Here is a 23,798-nt window from a genome sequence, read left to right as displayed (position 1 = left end):
TACTCTTAATTTATCTTGCAGTTGATGCCACTGGTAAGAAGATCAGAGGACAAGCTGATGGAAAAGTGTCCGACTATGACCAGTATGGTATGTTTTGCTGAATGGCAGTTATGGATACTTCTTTTTGTAATATTTTATGAAATTTCTGTAGTATGTTTGTAGATTACATCTTTCATAAATTCCCAAATATTTTTAAGAACTATGAGGTAACACAAATTCTACTAGAATAGCAGATATTTGTTTAAAATTAAAAGTATTGTAATGTAGCTTCTCACATAATGATCATCTCATGTATACTTAATCATGATGTAAATGACATCAAAACTCATCCATAGAATATATAAGAAAAAAGGCTACATTATTAATAATTTGACGTTTCATACATGTAATGAAATGTTACCTCTGTTACAGTCTTCGATATCTACTCTAAATATGTGCCACAACCAGTGGAAATTAAAACGACTAGTGTCTATGATTATTATGACATTTTGGAAGAAATTGGCACAGGAGCATTTGGTGTTGTGCATCGCTGCCGTGAAAGGAAGACTGGCAACATATTTGCAGCAAAATTCATTCCAGTGTCCCATGCTATGGAGAAGGAACTGATTAAAAAGGAAATTGATATTATGAATCAGCTGCATCATCCTAAACTCATCAATTTACATGATGCATTTGAAGATGATGATGAAATGGTGTTAATATTTGAGTTGTAAGTGTCAGTGGTCATATACTTCTAATAAATCAAATAAAATTCTAGAGATTTCCTCAGTAACCAAACATATTAATATCAACTATTAGGTTTTTTAATTAAAACTTTCCCCAGATATGTATAAACATGGAACTGCAGAATAAGTTTTGAAGGAGCTGTTGTACAAATTCAAATGACCATTGGATCCTTATGCTTATGGTTTTGTTTATATTGTCAAAACAGTTCCTGCTGTCAGTCATCTACTAATGACAAATGATAAAACGTTTATTTTGTAATTGAATAATCTTTCCCTGCAAACAGTTTGTCTGGTGGAGAGCTGTTTGAACGAATCACTGCTGAGGGTTACTCAATGTCTGAAGCTGAGGTCATCAACTACATGCGGCAGATATGTGAAGGTGTCAAACATATGCATGAGAAGAATATAATTCATTTAGGTAAGCTGACACAACAACAATAATGATAACGATTATAAACAAATGCTCTACTTTATGTTTCTCTCATGTAATGGACAGAGCAATGAAATCAACAATAATATGTAATATATAAAACAATTACTGATAGTTCAGCATTTGGATATTTTTCTTATACCGGTTTCATTGTGAATTTTACAGAATGATTGATGTTGTGAAAGCTGTCATTTTACTGTTCTTGTGATTCATGATTATACATTTTGAGTCTCACTGTTTCCAGATATAAAGCCAGAAAATATTATGTGCCAGACAAGGAACAGCACAAATGTTAAACTCATAGACTTTGGATTGGCAACAAAGCTGGATCCTAATGAAGTAGTCAAAATATCAACAGGAACAGCAGAATTTGCAGCACCAGAAATTGTAGAAAGAGAACCAGTAGGATTTTACACTGACATGTGGGCAGTTGGTGTACTCGCATATGTTCTGTAAGTAATGTTAAAACTGATCAATCTTATACCTGCAAAATATCAATCTACATTCTGACTGTTTCTTTGCAGCCTTAGACCAATAATGATCTGGGTCATTTATTGTTACAGCCTAAGTGGACTGTCACCTTTTGCTGGAGATAATGACATTGAAACACTGAAAAATGTTAAAGCTTGTGACTGGGATTTCGATGAAGAGGCATTTGCAAATGTATCTGATGAAGGCAAAGATTTCATTCGAAGGCTTTTAGTGAAAAATAAAGAGTAAGTCTGTGCTAATAATCTTGCTATTCTTCTTCAGTCAAATAATTTAATACATTCATGAAATAAATTGTAGATTGGATTTCTCACTAAGTAAAACTATTGTTTGGTTTGCAATTCTTATCTATTGTTTTATTTCAAATACAGGAAAAGGATGACTGCTCACGAATGTCTTCTTCATGCCTGGCTTACTGGTGATCACAGCAAACGCACTAATGTCATCAGTTCCTCAAGGTACACGAATATACGTGACAAAATTAGAGCAAAATACACAGATTGGGATGCATTCATCCTACCTATTGGTAGGCTTGCAGAGTATAGTTCTCTACGCAAACTGTTGGTGGACAAGTATCGCATTCATGACACTTCATTTGGTAAGTATTTTGTATCTTGGATGAACAAGAGCAGCTCAAGATATTAAAAATAGAACGTAGACTGTGCATGTTAATGTAATCAAGTAGGTTTTAAAATATTTACAGGAATTTTAAACAAATTCACATCACTCAGTAGTGATATAGAGAATGGAGCTAGCTTGTGGAACATCACTTACATAGGAATGTGTTAGCTCACAGTCTTATTGTGTTTTGCAGACCGCAGACAAGCTGCCCCAAGGTTCGTAATCAAACCACAAAGTGCTTTTGCCTATGAGGGACAAAGTGCTAAGTTCTATTGCAGAGTAATTGCAATAGCCACACCAACATTGACGTGGTACCATAACAATGCTGAACTGAAACAAAGTGTAAAATTCATGAAGCGTTATGGAGGTGATGATTACACATTCATTATCAACAGAGTTAAACTGGAAGACAGAGGAGAGTACATAATTAGGGCAGAGAACCACTACGGCTATCGTGAAGAAGTCGTATTCCTCAATGTCCAACGTAAGCATGAATTTCAGTGTACTGCATTTTCATTAGTAAATACTGAAAATAGTACATTAATAGTTAAAAATGATTATTGAACTATGTATAGTGTGCTATATTTATTACTAGTTTAACTTGGGTTTATAGAATGCTTAGAGAAAACTGCTGGTACTATTACCATTAGCTATGTGAATTATGACATACTGATAAGTTTTTTTGAGAATGTTTGTAAAGCATCTCCTACCAAAATACTGGCTGATTATTTTTGATACATATAATAACTTTCCAGCCATTCCAAAAGAGATTCCACAGTACAGACCTGAAGTCCAGCCTGTAAGACGCCGTGAGCCATTGTCCTATGCTCTGTGGCAAGATGAAAGTGAGAGTGCACCAAGTTTTACATTCCATTTGCGACCCAGGGTCATGCAGATACGACAGACTTGCAAACTGCTGTGCTGTCTCAGCGGAAAACCAGTACCAACGGTATGACTTTTGATAATATCCACACCTGAGGACTTAACCTGATGAGTGTAGGAATAAAATTGCTTTTCTGATGTGTTAATTAATTTAGCTGTCTGAGATAATATATTCCAGACAGGTTTTGAAAAAGAAATGAATTTGGTGTGTGTGTGTGTGTGTGTGTGTGAGAGAGAGAGAGAGAGAGAGAGTGGGGGAATGAGAGAGAGAGAGAGAGAGAGAGAGAGAGAGAGAGAGAGAGAGAGAGAGAGGGGGGGGGGGGGGGGGCGGAGGAGGGGGATTTTTATTTTCTAGTAGTACATTACATGAAAAAGCTCAGGTAGTCATGCACTGTGCTATAGAAATCTCTGTTTGCATGATGACTATCTTCATTCATCACAAAGTAAATATATCAAAATTTCTGTTTTCTTCACTGTAAACTTGTGTATAGGAAGAGAATTAGTAAAATTTGTATCAAAATTATTATTTTATAGAAAAAAACATCATTTTAAATTTTGCAGAATGAAATATATCAAATTTAGTAGCATCCATTTTAATAAAAGAAAGAAGCTATTCACATTTTTAGTTCAGTCCTAAACTTCCATAACTATGAGGTCATGGAGAGAAAAGATTTCAATTGTGCACATTAAGTAACTGCCATTAATACCACATGTAATAATATTTTCTATATTAATTGTGAACTCATTTGTTGTGCACAATTTGAGAGTAGCCGCAGTCTGCTGATAAAAATTTAATGCTTGGAAACTGAAAACAATGTACAGTGTGTCAATTTACCAAAAACCAAATGGATGCAGTGGTCTGTATAAAGAACTTCTACTCATATGATTTGTGATCTTTTGCTGTATTAAGCACATACCCAATGATAACTACATGATACTGTTACCATCTGCAATCATACAATGAACCACATTACAATATTAAAAGTGTACCAAGAACATTTACACCATCAACTATCACTTGAATTAGTAAATAATAGTATTATCAATATAACCCCACATATCAGAATAGTTTTGGAAGATACTGTAGTGCAGCCAACTGGCCAGGCCTGTACATTACGTGAAATATAAGGGAACAGCTAGCAGGTCCAGCAACATTCATACAGTTTTAACAGCTAGTAATGACAACAGTGCCATGAGTATCTAGTAAGCCTTACTATGGTTACTGTGAATGACATTGTCCAGAGTCACTTGCCCTCAACCTATGCATATGGAGTCAATCAAATTATATTTGACATTTGGTGCATACTTGTTTGTGCCATACAATAAACCTTCTTTGTGGTGTATGCATGCTTATTCTTGCAATGGTCCATGTATTGCCAATAATCAGTGTATATTAATATTATATACTCAAAAAAAGGAGGAACTGCATTTTAAACAGATCCAATACACCGATGACATAATGCCTCTGCAGAATACATGACTTCACCTTGTTACTTTACTTTACTCACTCCTCTGGTAACTAATATTGTCTCATCTCTTTTAAACATGGATTTGAAATTTAAAAAAGTGATAAATATTGTCATATTTATTTGCCCTCAGTTCAACTTTAAAAGTAAGCAGAAATAAGTTTTTGAGATGGCATACAGTGAAGGAAAATTTGAGTGTACATTCAAACGTATGTATTGCACATATGTCCACATACTATGGCCACCTGATGTCCTCACATTAGGTGACTACACACTTATACACCAACTCTTTATATAGTATTTCAGTCTTCTTCCTCTGCTAGAGGCATTTCAGTGGTTCACTTTGCATCCTTAAATATCTGTAACATGCCATGCAGGAAACAACAATAATAATATTCTTGTATAAAACACATAGTTAATATAGTACACATAACATTTTTGTCCATGCTTTTATTTATACACAAAAAATACCTCTCTTGAACGGTTAACTTCTGAATATGCTAATGACCTCACCTGTCATTCAACAACATCTTTGCCTCTGTACTTCCGCCTCGACTGACATCTCTGCCCAAACTCTTTGCCTTTACAAATGTCTGCTTGTGTCTGTATATGTGTGAATGGATATGTGTGTGTGTGTGTGTGTGTGTGTGTGTGCGCTAGTGTATGCCTGTCCTTTCTTCCCCCTAAGGTAAGTCTTTCCGCTCCCGGGATTGGAATGACTCCTTACCCTCTCCCTTAAAACCCACATCCTTTCGTCTTTCCCTCTCCTTCCCTCTTTCCTGATGAAGGAACCGTTGGTTGTGAAAGCTTGAATTTTGTGTGTGTGTTTGTGTTTATTTGTGTGTCTATCAATGTACCAATGCTTTCGTTTGGTAAGTTACATCATCTTTGTTTTTAGATATACATGTATATCTACATGTACTCTTTTGGATATGTATACATTATAAATTTTCCTTTCTTAAACATGTATAAATTGCACAAAAACAAGAAAAATGCACCACCCTCATTACTTTCATAGTTTTTGTTTTCTTTATCATAACTTCCTCTTTTAAAATTAAAATAGTCTAGACCATAATAGAACATTTATTAAAAATAGCAACCAGTTTCAGTCAAATAGTGACCATCTTCAGACCGTATGCACTTAAATGTAAGTATAATATAGATTTAGAAGGAAATCTAACAATAACAGTTAATGTAAAAGACATAAAATATGGACAAAATTAAAATAAGTTATACCCATGATGGCAGGTGGTGGTGGTGAATGGATCAGGTGTCTTGGATGCACAAATGTCAACTGCTGGTTATGGTAGAGGGACTAAGGGTTAAGTACTCGATGCTCAGGCCACCACGTATCACATTACTTCAATAACAGCCAATCAGGCTAAAACCCACAGCTGATAAATCCTATAGCAAATACCTAGACTCTGGTGTTTGCAGAATATCATGTGCTAGCTGTGATCAACAGTATATTGGCCAAATAATTCAAAGCTTTAATATCCATTTAAAGAACATAAATCACGCATTTCCTTAGTAAGTTGGCATTTGGTCGACATTTAACGCATCTCAGCCACTCTGAAAAATCTATTACGAATATCTTAAAAATTCTTCACATTACACCAAAGGAACTTTTACAGAATACCTTGGAATACATAGAGATTTATGCACATTTTTAACGTAAACCTTTGTTCATATTGAACAGCAGTTAGACTGCAGAGAAATAATTTTTATAGCTCATTGATGGCTTACTATAGAAAGCTTTTGCTCTCTTGTTCTTAAATTTCAACGGCCAGTTACTTTCTCCCTTATGATTATGATTTTAATTTTATAATATTTTTAGTCCACTTCACACATGCTTTTCAACTATTTTATCCTATTTATAATTTTAGTTTCGTGAGAGATAGTGGCTTTGTTCATATTTTTAGTATTTGACCCATTATTTTGGACCTTGTAATGTATTGGGTTTCCTTGGCACTTTTATGCCATTGGCTAATTTTTATATAATACACTACTTTACACCTAAAATTACATATGCTTCTATTGCCAATCGTCATGGCACTGCTGATCTCCATGTAATATACTGCTTTATACTTAATATTACATATTCTTATGTTGCCAGTCATCATGATGGCTACATCAAAGTGTTCTTCAGTGGTTTTCATGCACATGAACTGCTTTTCTTGCCTGCATGCTGTTACACTGTGGTGGCCAGTTGCTATTGCGTCTTTGGCATGCTAGATGATGCATATCAATACCTTCATGCAGTATCCATGGAAACCAATGGTGTCACATAGCTCTGTCTTTGCTATGATAATATGCCATGAGTTTTCTTCAAATACCCATAGCGAGCAATTTGTTTACTGACAGCCAGTTTCAATTGGCTATTCTCCTGTATATTCTCGTGTCTCTAGTTAAATGTAAATTGACAAACTGTTTTATATAGCAGATATTTATGTGATGTTACATAACTTTTTTATTATTCTTTGTACAATTGTTTTATATGTACATTATTTGTGATTAAGCTTTTTATGTACTAAATGCCTGACTGCCTGTTGTAATGCAATAAGCAGTGTGTGGAACATCCAATATTTAACCCATACCCTCTCTACCCTAAACAGCAGTTGACACTCGTGCATCCATGATAACTTCTCTGTTCATCACCACTGTATGTCATCGTGAGTAGAACTTATTTTAATTTTGGTCATATTTTACATACCTTGTATTAACTATTATCATTGGATTTCCCTTGAAATCTTTATTCTAGTTACATTTCATCATATATGGTCTGAAGATGGTCACTATTTGATTGAAATCAGTTGCCATTTTTAATAAATGTTCTATTACAATCAAGACTTTTAATTGTAATTTTAAAGTATTCCATTGAGAAAGCTGTTTATCTCCATAAAAATGCTTTCAAAAATTAATAAATCTCTCTATCTCAAAATTCTCTCAGCTGCAAGAACTCGCTACTTAAGTTCACCTGTGTAATCATGATTAAAGTAAATTTGCATTCTCAGATCAGTTCAAATAGTAAATTTGCATTCTGAGACCAGTTCAGTAGAGGGTACCATATCGTCAGTCATGAGTAGGTTAATGCAATTTCTGTATACTGTTAAAGTGTGTCAACATATCTCACAGAATAATTTCAAGCTGAAACCATGTGTGCATTGTCACTTTATGGTAAGAAGCATTAACTACTGAATTGGCTTACACCACAGAGACATCATTTGAGTATTCAGCTGCTACTGCGAGACTCAAATCATTGAAGATCTGCCTCATAGTTCTCAGACTTTATCAACAGTGCCCACTGATGACTGCCTCCTACAAATTATAGCTTGTAGGAACCTGAAAGGGAATATAACAGAGCAACTGCGAGCCACTATGTCGACACAGGCAGTACACTACCATCTCCACTTGAATTTGGCCTATAGGCAGCCATTGCAAACAACAGTAAAAACTGCCCAGCACCATGGCACATGAAGAAGATGGGCAAGAGAACACATAGAATGGAACCTGTATCAAAGGCATTCTCTTCTGTTCACCAAGTGCAGGGTTCATCTGACATTTCATGATGATCATGGAAGAGTGTGGAGGTGGACAGGTACCAATGCTTGTCTTGGACATGTAGTCCCATGAACACAGCAGGGAGGTGGCTCAATCATATTTTGAGCTATTATGACATATGGATTTTTGGGTACCTCTCATTGAAGTTGAGGGTAAATTGAGGGCTTTGCAGTATATAGGACCGGGTCCTCCACTCTGTTGTCCAGCCCTATGTTCAGATATTTAGTGATGATAATGCAAGAGCAAACCATGCCCATCTCATGAACACCTTCCACCAGAGGCAGGAATCAACTGTATGGAATGGCTTGCGAAATCTATTGACATTGAACGTGACTGAGCATGCTTGGACAAGTTGCAGCTTATAATGTGTCATCACAAGAACCCTTCTCACACACATGATAATCTCAAGAGGGCTACTTTTGACTTTTGAGGAGTGTGACAGGCTTGAGCAGCAAGTTATTAACCACCTTTTGAACAGCATACAAAGGAGGATCCAAGCATGTTGAAATGCACAGGGTGAAACAACACAGTATTGAATATTATCCAACAACTGATTTTGATTTTATGTATTTGCAAAGATGTGCACTTTTGAACAATCTACCTTTATTTTGGTTTTTTTTTTCATTTTTATTTCACAGTAAAGTTATTACTTTAGTTTCATTGACTAATATTTCTTCATTCACTGCTCCCACTGAATATAAGCCCACAAACATTTACAGATATGGAGGTGGTGCAAATCTTATTTTGAGCAGTTTATGTTTTATTGCAATAGCTACAAAGATGAATTTTATTTTGATTAAAATTCTTGGCAGGCTAGTTGTTAAATAACCAAACTTGTATTCTCTTTAGGTAAAATGGTACAAAGACAAGAGAGAACTGTCCAAATATGACTACACTATGACACATGCAGATGGTGTAGTAACAATGGAAATTGTGGACTGTAAACCAGAAGATTCTGGGAAATATAGATGTGTTGCCACAAATATTCATGGGACTGATGAAACAAGTTGTGTTGTTATTGTAGAAGGTATGCAAAAAGAGAATTTATTTTAATTGATTTTTTATGTTTAGTACCATACAACAACTGACAAGGAGTATTGATAGATAGATTAAGATATGACAATTTCTAATTGTTCATAAAAATACTGATGTGCCAGAAAAATGCATGTAATAGTGATTGTCCTTGTTTTAACTTATTTGACTGAATTAGGCTATAAGAAACATTCATTAAATATTGTTGAATTTTTACTTAATATTATGTTCACAGCAAATTTTGAGTACAAATTACCAGTAGTTCTAAGTCATTGCATTTTTCTTTATTCATAACTCTTTTTCAATACTTAAAATTTTTCTATGTTCATGGGACCTTGCAAATTGAATCTATTTGCCTCTCATCATAATTTTTTTGCTGGTAGATGTTCTTAATTTTAAGAACGTATAGGATTCAACACGTAAGTCTTAACATTTGCTATGTTGTGTTCCTTACTTAATTTGCTTTTCCTCATGTCATCCATAGGAAAATGCAGTAAGCCTATTTTAATTCAGTTTTTGAACATGTACTGTATTTTATTGTTTGTCCGATGAAATTTAAATGTTAAATATGTTTTGTTTACCTGTCTTATTTTCCTGTTTTTCTTTTTTGCTCTCTGCACAACTTCTAATATTTTAGTAACAGAGTTCCTAACACATCAAAATATGTGTAAATGATATTTACTTTCACAAGCATTCTCAGTTATCATTGCATTTTATGAGCATTGGAGCTCTTGTGCCAACTCTCCTGCACCAGGAATTTCTGGTACCAATTTGTAAACAGAGGTGACATACTATATTGTGTTAGAAATATTTTATAATACCAGAAAAGAGTGGTCTCCAATTATTGAACAACACATTTCAGATATGATGCCTTAAGTATTATTATGAGAAAGACAGGTTATGTTCATCTGATCTCATGGATAGTAGAACACTGAGGCTTTGCAAAGCCTGATTGGAAACTGTGTTGCATTGCTAGTACTTGTATGGCACTGTGGCTTATGGTTACCTAAGTGGGCAGACTGCATGAGTTCCTTTATAGTCAGTTAGTTGATTCACACATTTTTGTCATAGATCCAATAAAAAATACCATTAAACATGATGCCCTTGCTGACAAATTTTTGTTCTATTTTGTCACTGTACCAAATTTTTTTTATCATTTTTCATCCATATTATAAGCAGTTCAGACAGTTTTGCTTTGTCTATAAAGAAATCATTTGTATGATTCAAATCTACATTTCTTGTCTGTTAACTATTTCATCCATTTCTAGATCATTTATTAATACTTAAAAGTAACAGTTTACATATTTTGAAGTATTGTTTATGTATGTATATTAGTCAGTGCTGAAAAACTGATAGGTGCTTCAGTTTGTAGAATATTACTGAAGTGTAGTAGTGTAGAAATATAATTAATCAGTTTGAAAACTGTATTTATTCTTCCTGTCCTAGGCTATGGATCTACTGCAGAGCAAACCGAGTTAGCTAACAAACTGATGTATTCTGGAGGTAACCTTTCACTTACTAATAATTGTAGTATTAACAATATATGGAGATCTTCTCTAAACTATCCATCTTTAATTGTAAAGTATACAGTAGTAGCTATACGTATTTTGATGTCGTTTAAAAGTTGCAAACAATATTTGTGGTCAGTTACTACTAATTTCTCTGTCTGAAGCTTACAGCAATATAATTAAAGAGAATTTTTGGACCAGACACATCTGGTGTAAAAACTTTCTTTAATTAAACTGCCGTGATCTTAAGATGGAGAAACCAGTGAAACTGATTTTAACAGCTGCTGCATAAGATGGCCATGCAAACAAACATAATATTTATCATATATCTTTATTAAATAAGTGTACATTTAATAACAGTGCTTGAAAAAGGAGACTTTAAATTTGCATAAAGAGAATCATTTTATAATATCTGAATACATGTTTCAGTCCCATTTTGAAATTATAGATACTAGAGAGATGTATCCATTCAAACACATTAATGAATTGGCTTTCTACCATGAAGAGACTAAGAATAAATATTGAAGTGTAATAATTCTTATTAATTTATTAGTGACTCTGTATGTAACTCATATATGGCAAGAAATTATCTAAGCCTAAAAAGCAACAATATTTTTGTGGATAAAAGTTATTGTTGCCCTGGACATGTTTCATATAAATTAGCAAGAAAAAGAATTAGTCAAAACAGATGTATCATCCATCTAATAAAGAATGCTACAACCTTGTGTAGTTAATTGAAAATAAATGATTGTACATAGGCATTATTGGATAAACACTTGTGAATTCTATTAACAATTCACATTTGAAGCTAAAATTATGTTGAATATTGTGCAAATAAGAAGCTAATGTTACTATTGTAGAATAAAGGAGGGTTAATGTGATTTTCTCCCCAACTGAATTAATGGAATAGCATGTTTTAGAATGGAACTGATTTTTGTAGTTCCTTTAACATAAAGTAGGCCTATTTAGTGGGATAATAATTTAAAAAGTTCATTGCTAGCAAAAATTTTCTCATAACTAGATACTTTGATTTGATATGCAGCAAAGGTTTCTCTTATGAATTAAAAAAGAAAATAATTCAAAGAAAAAATCTCTTACAGAAAAAGCTAGAACATAAATGTCTTGAAAAATTTAATATCAAATACTTTTATACCAACTTCGATCATTTACAATGCATTTCTCTTGTAAACAAACCATATCTTCTGCCACACTGTTATTTTCATGCATATAACTGCTTAATTCTTTTCTTCCAAAATGTTGTTGTAATATTCTTCTGTAAACTCTGTTTTCCTGTAGGTATGTAATGTAGTTTAGCTAGTTAAATTTAATGAACAGTGGTTAGGAATACATATTCTTTTACTCTGTCCTGTTGTAATGAGTGATAAATGCCTGCTTTCTCTCTTCCCCTTCTGATTCTTATTACTGTCTGTTTTAATATTTCCTTCTTAGTCTGGAAAACACATTCCCATTAAAGCATTCCAGTCATTGTTATGAACATGACACTCCAGAATGAATTTTCACTCTGCAGTCAAGGGTGCACTTATATGAAATTTCATGCCAGATTAAAACTGTATGCTGGAGCACGGCTTGAAGCCAGAATCCTCCCCTTCTGCAGAAAAATACTCTACTGAGAGATAAAGGTAGAGCATTTGCCTGTGAAATGCAAAAGTTCTAGGTTTGTGTCCGAGTTTGCTACACAGTTTTAATCTCCTTCAGAGTGAAAATTCATCCTGGGAACAGTCTCCTAGATTGTGACTAAGCCACGTCCCTGCAATACCCTTTTTTCCAGAAATTCTAATCCCACAAGGTACACAGCAGAACTTCTGTGAAGTTCAGAAGGCAGGAGAGAGGTGCTGGTGGAAGTTAAACTGTGAAGGCAGGTCATGAATGCTTGGACAGCTCAGTCAGTAGAGCATTTGCCCAAGAAAGGCCTGACACATAGTTTTAATCTGCCAGGAAGTTTTATATTGACACTCATTCAGACTGTTGAACATTCATTACTCCTTTGACAGATCGGCGATATATTGAACAACCGAGCCGACCTACAGCAAGCCCATCTGTATCTGTCCGGAGATCCAGCTACAGAGCCTCAGACACTCACAGCAGTTCTGATTACCGTAGTAGTTCCAGCTCATCAGTGAAACAGAGTTCAACTAGTCATTCAAATTACAAGGTATGTGCAAAGCTAACATTACAAGAAAAAATAAAATGATTTCATAACAAACTTATTAAGATTTTTTTTTATTTCTACTGAATTCAACACCAAAATATTATATTAAAGCCAATGTTTTGCATTCCACAAATTGTTTCAAGCAAATGGTACAGGCTGTTGAATATTTGTTCATTATGCAATGTCTGTAACTGGAGAAACAGCAAATTTGCCTCCATCATTGTTTATATTATTTTTCTTTTGATTTTCTGTCCTATTCGCGGAGATTATTGTTAAATTCTTCTCTCTCTACATTTTATTGCGAAACCCTGCTGTCTAATTTCTTTTCTTGTGGGTAGATAACATAGTAAAGAAAATTACAGGAATTTAGCTTTAATGAGGTTATGTAAGCTTGGTTAAAATATTGCTATTCCTTTGGCAACACTGCTATACCTAGTAAATTACTCATATATTTTTTAATCCAGCTGCTGGTATAGAAACTCATTTTGTTTATTTTTCCACTTAATGCGTATTTCACAGGGCTGTACAGTGATGAGATTGCCATATCTAATGGAGTGTTTCAGACTTCCAAAGATGAGACATAAATGATAGAATACCTCCAAGTACCCATATCTATCCTGGAAACTGGAAATTTTTCTTTCAGTCTCTTAACCTTAAACATTTCACAGCAAGAGATGTGTTAAATAATATTAAAGTACAGCATTTGCTACCTTAATGACCAAAATGGAAAGTTAAAACCGTATGCAGTGCAGTTGTTGAGTAAACTACAGATACAAACACAGATACAATGAATTTCAGAAAGTGATACTTTACACGTGTGAAACATGAGGTCCCAAGATGCCTTTGAAAATTTTATTGTAATTTTCAGTTATAAACAAATACTGTTAAACAAAATAAAGTTTTAGTCTAATAGTAGGCACAGTACTTATAAAATATCCCATTTTTACCAAGTAAAGAGTAATATAAATACTATTTCCCAAAACTTCTCAATTAATTGTGAATAATTTTGTTCCTGCAGACAGATCATAAACTATTCTTTGAATCATTTTATGTTACATACAACAGCAGAAAATTACATTTAGTCAGAAATATAAATAACTATAAAGAATTTCAGTGGAGTGCCACTAGTACAGTAAATGTTATCATTTATTCGATGGATAAAAATGCTGAGGCACGCAGTTAATATAATGTTTGCCTGATGCTTACAGTAAACGCAAACCTAACACATAATGAGCAGTACCTAACATAAACTGATCTAAAAAAGTAACTCTCTGTTACATTAAACAGAGCACCCCCTTACCTGTTTGCTGAAGTAACCAGATGAATTTCAGGTGGCTGATGAAAATGTCATCACCAAAATTTAGCCAGTATGGGAAGGGAGGCTCACAGCATTCAGTCTGATCGCCAGACCCAGTGTCAATGTCATGTCACCAAATCATTTCAAAATATATCATATAGTACGGAATTTGGCATTGGTGGTGCTGGTATGTCGTTGGATGGAGTTGTTAAGCTTGGCATACCTCTTGATACTATTGTAGAAGACTGGGATGTGTCCCAGGTCACACATTGTTTGATTCCCTACTCACCCTTAACAATGACACTATATTGCACAAGCTTTCTTACTATTATCCATGTGATGAAGATACACATTCTTTATGTGGCAGATTTTAGGAGAACAGTGGCAAATTATCTCTACTAGAAACTTTTCCAAAACAGTAATTCAGATTCCTATATTGTTCATAGCACTCATTGATGGGTATAGGATTGATTCTGAATGACAAGTACATAGATATTAGATGTAGTCTGTAGAAAAAGTAAAAGCTTTAGATAATATCCATTAGCTGCATACATTAGTGATATATACACTGTGTATAATATAATATTTCTGTCAATTGAAAGGTTGTCTGGATAATATTATTTCACTATAGGTCTGTCACTTTCATGTATTTTTGTTTCAGTTGAGTTTTCTCAACAGTTTTACCTTAAATAAAAACCAACTTGTAGTTTCTTCAGACATGATGCTCCATATCTACTCTAGTTTTTGAGTTTCCTGCCTATGAATTTTATACATTATCATGCCTGTCAGTTAAATTTTTTGCCTCATACTTTGTTTTTAGTCTGCAGCAACAATAGCTATGAGTGCAAGTTCATCAGAGAACAAGACAACGCAGTCTTCTGACAAGCGTGTCATGAAGAAGTACGGCAGTAAGCTCGATGCGACAGGCAGCCCATCGAGGTCCAGAAGTGCCACCAAGGAGCTAATATGTAAGTCACTCATACTTCACTTAAAATTATTTGCAGTAACTCTTTTGTGCAAAGCATTTTATTTAACACAAGAGGCAATAAGTTTAGCAAAAAATTTACACACAAATTTAGCTTACATATTGTACTTGTATAACAATTCCACAAAATGTCAGTTGGAGTTATTTTATTGACGTGATTGCATGTATAGAGCAACAATTTGTATTGAAAAAACCAAAAGCAGATAAAATATGGATAAAATCATCACTTTATTCAGGAAATTTACTACCGTTATCTAAAAATTTGTTATCAGGCATTGGTTAACCTGCACTTTGATAGATTTCAAACTGACATATCGTAATTACATACAGTGTCTCAAAACATTATCTGCTTTGTACATTTTTCCAGTTATTATTTTTACATAATATTTGGAACAAGATAGTTGAAACCAGATTTATAGTATCTTTGTAGGGGGAATTCAAAGCAAGCTATTAAGTGTTAAGACAACTGTCAATATGTGCTCATAATATGATGCTCAAATAGCAAACAAAATATTTTCGTGAAACATCTCTATGGGTCAGTTAAGGTAAGATATTTTAAAGATAATTTACAAAACATTTACTGGTACAAAATGTAGAAGAAAGAAGATGCAAGTGCCACATTTAAATCATTCATGTAATTTTAATTTTGTCCATATTTTGCAGCTTCAGATATGCCTGTATTCAATACACTGGAAGTATGAATTAAAAAACACCTTCAGTCACAACTTTTTGTGTTTTATTAAGTACACAATGCATTTCAGACCCTGTTGGTTCATCATCAGGTGTAATTTGTCTTCACACATGCTTTATTTTTTTCCCTTGAATGAGGTGAAATGCATATTTCTGTCATGAAAAGGTTTCATGTTAGGTTATGAATTTTGTAATTCAAACACAGAAAATATGTGTGAAATAGTGGAAAAGTTGAATGGTGTAAACTTACCATATAATCCAAGAGAAGTGTTTTTAAAATTTTAGCACCATCATACATTCTTTTCTCCTGTGAAAAACCATGCATCATTAGTGGGATTTGAGTATCTCATAAATGAAAATATGCTGTCAGAAAAAACTAGAGAATGTAACACAATTGCATACTACAAAAAATACTAAAATTTATCAAGAAAACATTTTATAAAGTCTCTAAATTTATCTTTTATGTAATAAATTAATAATTTAATATGACTGAAGGAAAAGAAAAACAGCACTATAACACTCTAAATGACAAGGTATCAAGATAACAGAAAAACAAGACCTGTTTTTCTGAAATATGTAATACATCTTCAATATTGAACATTTTTCCAGGAAGATTCAAGTACATCATTGTTACACCCCTCTTAAAAGGAAGATAATAGATAAGATAATAATTATTTACCAATATTTTTTCATTCCTATCATAATTTTCTAAAAACTTTTGAGAAGATAATGTAATCAATAATAGTGCTTACCTCCATAATAAGAATTTTATATTTATTAAATCACAGTTTTAATGCCAGAATGACTGATCAACGGAGAATATTGTTCTGCATTCTCTTACCAGAGTTTTCAAGAATTAAATAATGAAGTAGTGTCAGCTGGTATTTTCTGTATCCTATCCAAGATCTTTAACTGTTGTGTATATTTGCATCTCCCCCCTCCTCCATGATCCATGGACTTTGCCACTGGTGGGGAGGCTTGCATGCCTCAGCTGTACTGTAAGTTCAATCACAATGGAGGGGTATCTGTTGAGATTTCCAACCAAAGATGTGGTTCCTGTAGAGGGGCAGCAACCTTTTCAGTAGTTGCAGGGGCAACAGTCTGGGTGATTGACTGATCTGGCCTTGTAACATCAACCAAAATGGACTTGCAGTGCTGGTACTGTGAATGGCTGAAAGCAAGGGGAAACTGCAGCCATAATTTTTCCCAAGGGCATGTAGCTCTACTATATGGTTAAATGATAATGGCATCCTCTTGGGTAAAATATTCTGAAGAGAAAATTGTCCCCCATTCGGATCTCCAGTCAGGGACTACTAGGAAGGTGGTATTATCAGGAGAAACAAAACCTGCATTCTATGGATTGGAGTGTGGAATGTCAGATCCTTGAATCCGACAGGTAGGTTAGAAAATTTAAAAAGGGAAATGGGTAGGTTAAAGTTAGATATAGTGGGAATTAGTGAGGTTTGGTAGCAGGAGGAACAGGACTTCTGATCAGGTAAATACAGTGTTATAGGAGTAGATTTAATAATGGGTAAAAGAATAGGAATGTGGAGAAGCTACTATGAACAGCAAAGTGAACACATTATTGTTGCAAAGATAGACATTGAATCTCACACCCACCACAGTAGTACAAGTTCATATGCCAACTAGCTCCACAGATGAGGAGAAGATTGAGCAAATGTGTGATGAGATAAAAGAAATTATTCTGATAGTTAAGCAAGCCAAAAATTTAATAGTCATGAGGGACTGGAATTTGATAGCAGGAAAAGGAAGAGAAGGAAAAGTAGTAGGTGAATATGGACTGGGGAAAAGGAATGAAACAGGAAGCTGCCTGGTATAATTTTGCACAGAGCATAATTCAATCATAGCTAACTCATGGTTTAAGAACCATGAGAGAAGGTTGTATACATAGAAGAGACCTGGAGACACCAAACCGTTTCAGATTGATTATATGATGGTTAGACAGAAGCTTAGGAACCAGATTTTAAATTGTAAGACAAATCCAGGGACAGATGTGGACTCTGACTGCAATTTGTTGGTTATAAACTGAAGATTAAAACTGAAGAAACTGCAAAAAGGCTGGAACTTAGGGAGATAGGACCTGGATAAACTGAAAGAACCAGAGGTTGTAGAGGGTTTCAGAGGGAGCATTAGGGAACAATTGACAACAACAGGGGAAAAGAATACAGTAGAAGAAGAATGGGTAGCTTTGAGAGATGAAAAAGTGAAGGAAGCAGAGGATCAAGTAGGTAACAAGACAAGGGCTAGTAGAAATCCTTGGGTAAGACAAGAGATGTTGAATTTAATTGATGAAAGGAGAAAATATAAAAATGCAATAAATAAAGCAGGTGAAAGTGAATACAAACGTCTAAAAAATGAGATTGACAGGATGTGCAAAATGAGCTAAGCAGAAATGGCTAGAGGACAAATGTAAGGATGTAGAAGAAAAGCATATACCACCAGGAGTAAGATAGATACTGCCTACAGGAAATCAAAGAGACCTTTGGAGAATAGAGAACCGCCTGTATGAAAATCAAGAGCTCAGGTGGAAAACCAATCCTAAGCAAAGAAGGGAAAGCAGAAAGGTGGAAGGAGTATATAGAGGGTCTGTAGAAGGATAGTGTACTTGAGGTCAATATTATGGAAATGGAAGAGAACGTAGAGGAAGATTAGGAGGGAGATATGGTACTGCATGAACAATTTTACAAAGGACTGAAAGACTTAAGTCAAAACAAGGCCCCAGGAGTACACAAAATTTTGTTAGAGCTACTGATAGCCTTGGGAGAGCCAGCCGTGACAGAACTCTTCCATCTGGTGAGCAAGATGTATGAGACAGGTGAAATACCCTCAGACTTCAAGAAGAATATAATAATCGCAATTCCAAAGAAAGCAGGTGCTGACAGGTGTGAAAATTACCAAACTATCAGTTTAATAAGTCATAGATGCAAAATACAAATACGAATGCTTTACAGAAAAATGGAAAAACTGGTAGAAGCCTACCTCTGGGAGGATCAGTTTGGATTCCGGAGAAGTGTAGGAACATGTGAGGTAATACTGACTGTAAGACTTCTCATAGAAGATAGCATTTGTAGACTTTGAGAAAGCTTTTGACAATGTTGACTGGAACATCTCTTTCAAATTCTAAAGGTGGCAGGGGTAAAATACAGGGAGCAAAATGCTATTTACGATTTGTACTGAAACCAGAGGGCAGTTATAAGAGTCGAGGGGCACAAAAGAGAAGCAGTGGTTGAGAGGTGAGTGAGACATGGTTGTAGCCTGTCCCCAATTTTATTCAGTCTGTATATTTACCAATCAGTAAAGGAAACAAAAGAAAAATTTGGTGTAGGAATTAAGGTGCACGGAGAAGAAATAAAAACTTTGAGGTTTCCCAGTGACATTGTAATTTTGTCAGAGACAGCAAAGGACTTAGAAGAACAGTAGAATGGAATGGACAGTATATTTAAAGGAGGATATAAGATGACCACCAACAAAAGCAAACCAAGGATAATGGAATGTAGTCGAATGAAATCAGGTGATGCTGAGGGAATGTAAATAAGTTTTGCTGTTTGGGAAGCAAGATAACTGTTGATGATCAAAGTAGGGAGGACACAAATGTAGACTGGCAATGGCAAGAAAAGTGTTTCTGAAAAAGAGAAATTTGCTAACATCGAGTATAGATTTAAGTGTCAGGAAGTCCTTTCTAAAAGTATTTGTATGGTGTGTAGCCATGTATGGAAGTGAAACATGGACGATAAACAGTTTAGACAAGAAGAGAATAGAAACTTTTGAAATGTTGTACTACAGAAGAATGCTGAAGATTAGATGGGTAGATCCCGTAACTAATGAGCACGTAGTGAATAGAAAAGGGGGGGAAGGGGGGGTGAGAAATTTGTGGTACAACCTGACTAAAAGAAGGGACCGATTGGTAAGACACATTCTGAGGCACCAAGGCATCATCATTTTAATACGGGACAGGTGGGGGGGAAAAATCACAGATGAGTCCAAGAGATGAATACAGTAAGCAGATTCAGAGGGATTTAAGTTACAGTAGTTACTCGGAGGAGAGGCTAGCACAGGATAGATAGAGTAGCATGAAGAGCTGCATCAAACCAGTCTTTGGACTGAAGACCACAACAACAACATATATGCATACTGAAGTGATGAATGAAAATTTCTGTCAAGGTCAGGATTTGAACCTGGGCCTCCTGCTCAGTAGACAGGTGCGCTAACCACTGAACACCCCGGGGACAGTGGCTTTGCACAACTGCGCTGTGTACTCTAGCACACCTCCCACCACAATCCAAATTCCCATTCACGCCTCAGCTCATTTGATATTCCCCCTAAACTCAAACAGCATTGCAGAGGATCCCATGTTTGAATCCCGGCCTTTGTACAAATTTTCGTTCATTGCTTCAGTCTGCATATATGCATCATAGATGCTGAGACTTGAAACATTCTCTGAAACCATACAGTTTCATTTGATATTTAACTCTTTATAACACAATTTTTTGGTAGAAAATCTGCAATTTATAGAAGTATATAATATGACTATTATACATTAAACAGGTCAGGGAATACACTAAATTTATAACTACTTCTCAAAATTATGTTCAACTTGGAACAGAGTAATTCATTACAATGTTTGTTTTCCCTTATCAAAGATTATTTAATGATATCATATTCAAAAATACACAGCAAAATTTGTATTCAACAAATCAAATCAACTCTCATTAAATATATTATCATATTTCTAAGGAGCTCTCTGGTGCAATGACAGATATTAGTCTGGAATCCACTAGAGGAAAGTATTTTGCTTTCCTCATATGTATGTCATCTCATAGATACTTAAAGTAAAATTTTCACTAGGTGGGTCACTTTTCAATGACAAACACATACAGTTCACAAAAAATCTTAGATTTATTCTTCCTGCTGTACTTTAACAACACTGAGCTCTACAAAACAAAGAACAAATGGCACATTTATTGATATACTGTGTTTATATTGTCATAATGTTGACATTTTGTGCACGTTTATGTGTTTGGTTTTCCTTTTTATGTATCTTATTTTATTCATTTCCATTGTTCTGATTTCATAAAGCATCTCTACTCATTTTTATTTCAGTGCCACCTGATGATTCCTTAATGTGTGCTCCTGCATTTACTAAGAAATTGGAAGATCTCACCATAAATGATGGTGATCATTTGCAGTTGAGCTGCACTGTCACAGGAGATCCAGACCCCCAGATCACCTGGAGTAAGAATGGAGAGGTAAGATGCATGATCATTATGCAGACTATAAAACTACAAAAGTGGTCACTTATAGCATCTAAATTTCTCTGATATCAAAATATAGCCATAAACCTGAGTTTCTGCATCATAACATATCGAAATTAGAATGGATCTTGTACTGTGACATACTAATAAAGTTCAGTGCAAATACAGAAGAGATATGAAACTCTGTTGCATAAGGCAGACATATTGTGAGGTGAACTCTTTGGTTAGTGAGTTGGACAAAGTGTGGACAAATCAAGGGAATAACAGTTGTTTGTAATATTTTGTCAAGTGATTGTATGCAGTGTGGGTTCAGACTTCTTTTATTATCTGCATCACTGTGGAACTATGAATTCTATTCTGTAATTGCACAAAACATTCACATTGCTTCTCATCTTTAATACCAGAAGAAATTCACAGTTCAATTTACTGCTTCTGTTCATCAAAGTGAAGTATACATTACAATGTATCTGGTGATATTAAGTGTCAGCTGACAGATACTGAATCCCAGTAAAGTGAATGAACTATTATTACATACTTGTGCCTCTGTTACATGAGTTAATTTACTGTACTGGCAAGTTGTAAGGTAGATATGACCACACATTTTCCTCTCAAAGAAAGTAAAGAACATTTGAGCGCAGAGGTAGTGCAGATGTTTGCAGCCAGCTGGTTATTCATTGTCTATGTTTCATAAAATGTACCAGCTAGCCTATTGAAGTTTGTAGCATGATTGAGAAAATACAAAAGCTTCACTTGCGCTGTAGTACTTGGCTGTTAACCCCATGTTGCACATAGTGCTCAGAGCCATTTGAACCATTTTGAGCCTATGTTGCATGCATGGAAAATAAGTTTCTTGTTGTATCATGGTCAGTGATTATTATTCTGATGAGCATATACTCATAAAGTTTGTGAATACTGTACTGTGGAGTTATAGATAAAACTAAGCCTGGCTTGGTTCTAGTTATTCAATACAGGAAACAGGTATTCACATCCAGTGTCCTATCGAGACATTACTAACATAATGTCCGCTTTCACCTGTGGTTATTATAAAGTTATATGACATTCAGAAAAACACTTTTCCTTCTTCATTTCATTTTTTTTTTCATTGAAATAAAAGGTCACTTATAGCATAGAAAATATTTCTAACAAATTTTAACATCTTGCAATCAAACATTTCATTATAAATGATTAGTGTATGTTTGATATAGTTGTGAAAATCAATTGAACATCAATATTATAAGATATAGATACTATGTAAATGACAACATTAACCATTTCTTTACTTTTTATTTGCAGACTTTGACTTCTTCTGACATTATTGACCTGAAGTACAAAGGAGGCATTGCTAGCCTCACAATAAATGAAGTTTTCCCAGAAGATGAAGGAGAATACTGCTGTGAGGCTACAAATTCCATAGGGACTGCAAAGACAAAGTGTAAACTCAAAGTTAAACGTAAGTAACATGAACAGAAGTGTCAGATGCCTGTGAAATGCAGTTCTTCTCTACTCCTGAATGAATAGTGAGGGAGCAAGTGGATGAGTGGCTGTGAAGAGAAAGCAGTGGGGATCTTTCACAAGTATTAAGAACATCACAAATCAGGTCGATTTCAGTTTATGTGATCATCCAATAAGTGTTAACAGTTTCCCAAGAAGAGCCAAGAAAGAGGAATAACAAAGAAAGTGTCATTAATGAACCTATGTGAGCCAAAACATTATGAGTGTTGCCCATCATGAGATTGAATACTGCTTTTTGTCATTGTGATCACATGGCACAGTATGAAAAGTATTTAAGTGGAGCAGAGAAGCATGAGAAATCATCCTAGCAACTATAAGAACCACAAATGTGGGAAACCCACTGACACAGGACAGATTGTTATGGTCTGGCAACTGGAAATGACCATCTCGGAAATTGCAAAGCTGGTCAGTTATTCACATGCTACTGTCGTGAGTATCTATGAAAAGCAGTTGAAGGGTGTGGAAACTGTGAATAGATGACAAGGCGTTCAGCACCCATGCTTTGTCACAGAATGTGGAGGTCAGAGACTTGCCTTCTCTGTAAAGTAGGGTAATCATTGTACTGTGGCAGGTCAGGTGACAGAGTACAGTGCTGGTGGACGTATGTTTCAGAGCACACTGTTCAGTGCTCATTGTCGAACATGGAGATCTGCAACAGAAAACCTCTAGTATTTCCCACATTGACTCAGTGAGGTCATCAAATATGATTTCAGTGGGACAGGATCATCAAAATTGGACTATGGATCATTGAAAATGTGTCACCTTATAAAGTGAATATGTTTCTTGTGACACCAGGCCAAGGGTCGTGTCGAGATATTCCAGCATCCAGATGAATGGGTGCTCAAAATAGGCATTTAGCTATGGACGCAGGCCAGTGGGGGCTGTGTTATGCTTTGGAGGGAGTCATTCACCTGGGCTGTTATTGAATTTGGGTGGTAATCAAGGGCACCATTGCAGCAGTGATCTACATTAACTTTATTTTGGACCTCCTCCATCTGTGCAATGTGGTACACAACAGTGATGGCATCTTGCAGCAATATAACTGTCCATGTTATAAAGTTATAATCATGCTGTAATGGTTTGAGGAGCATGTCACTGAAACTGATGTTGTGTCTAGCAAATTTGCCTGTTTTGGACCTTATGGAACTAGGATACTA

General features: G+C 35.1%; 1 protein-coding gene across 12 annotated transcripts in view; it reads left to right on the top strand.

Moving 5' to 3' along the window:
- Positions 1-23,798, top strand: part of LOC124555505 (twitchin) — a 367,233-nt gene that overhangs the window by 320,182 nt on the left and 23,253 nt on the right. For 11 of the 12 annotated variants that reach the window (XM_047129451.1, XM_047129441.1, XM_047129452.1 and 8 more), the window contains 14 exons: positions 22-87; positions 412-709; positions 1,010-1,143; positions 1,400-1,607; positions 1,719-1,871; positions 2,016-2,242; positions 2,459-2,749; positions 3,021-3,214; positions 9,024-9,201; positions 10,653-10,709; positions 12,727-12,887; positions 15,002-15,149; positions 20,978-21,123; positions 22,423-22,579. In XM_047129451.1, the coding sequence (XP_046985407.1) occupies positions 22-87; positions 412-709; positions 1,010-1,143; positions 1,400-1,607; positions 1,719-1,871; positions 2,016-2,242; positions 2,459-2,749; positions 3,021-3,214; positions 9,024-9,201; positions 10,653-10,709; positions 12,727-12,887; positions 15,002-15,149; positions 20,978-21,123; positions 22,423-22,579 (2,418 nt within the window). The remainder of the gene's footprint in view (positions 1-21; positions 88-411; positions 710-1,009; positions 1,144-1,399; positions 1,608-1,718; positions 1,872-2,015; positions 2,243-2,458; positions 2,750-3,020; positions 3,215-9,023; positions 9,202-10,652; positions 10,710-12,726; positions 12,888-15,001; positions 15,150-20,977; positions 21,124-22,422; positions 22,580-23,798) is intronic. The other variant, XM_047129443.1, reaches the window with a different exon arrangement.

This window comes from Schistocerca americana, chromosome X, assembly GCF_021461395.2.
Source record: "Schistocerca americana isolate TAMUIC-IGC-003095 chromosome X, iqSchAmer2.1, whole genome shotgun sequence".
In the NCBI taxonomy this organism is placed as follows: Eukaryota; Metazoa; Arthropoda; class Insecta; order Orthoptera; family Acrididae; genus Schistocerca; species Schistocerca americana.
This window is presented reverse-complemented; position numbering and strand designations above follow the sequence as displayed.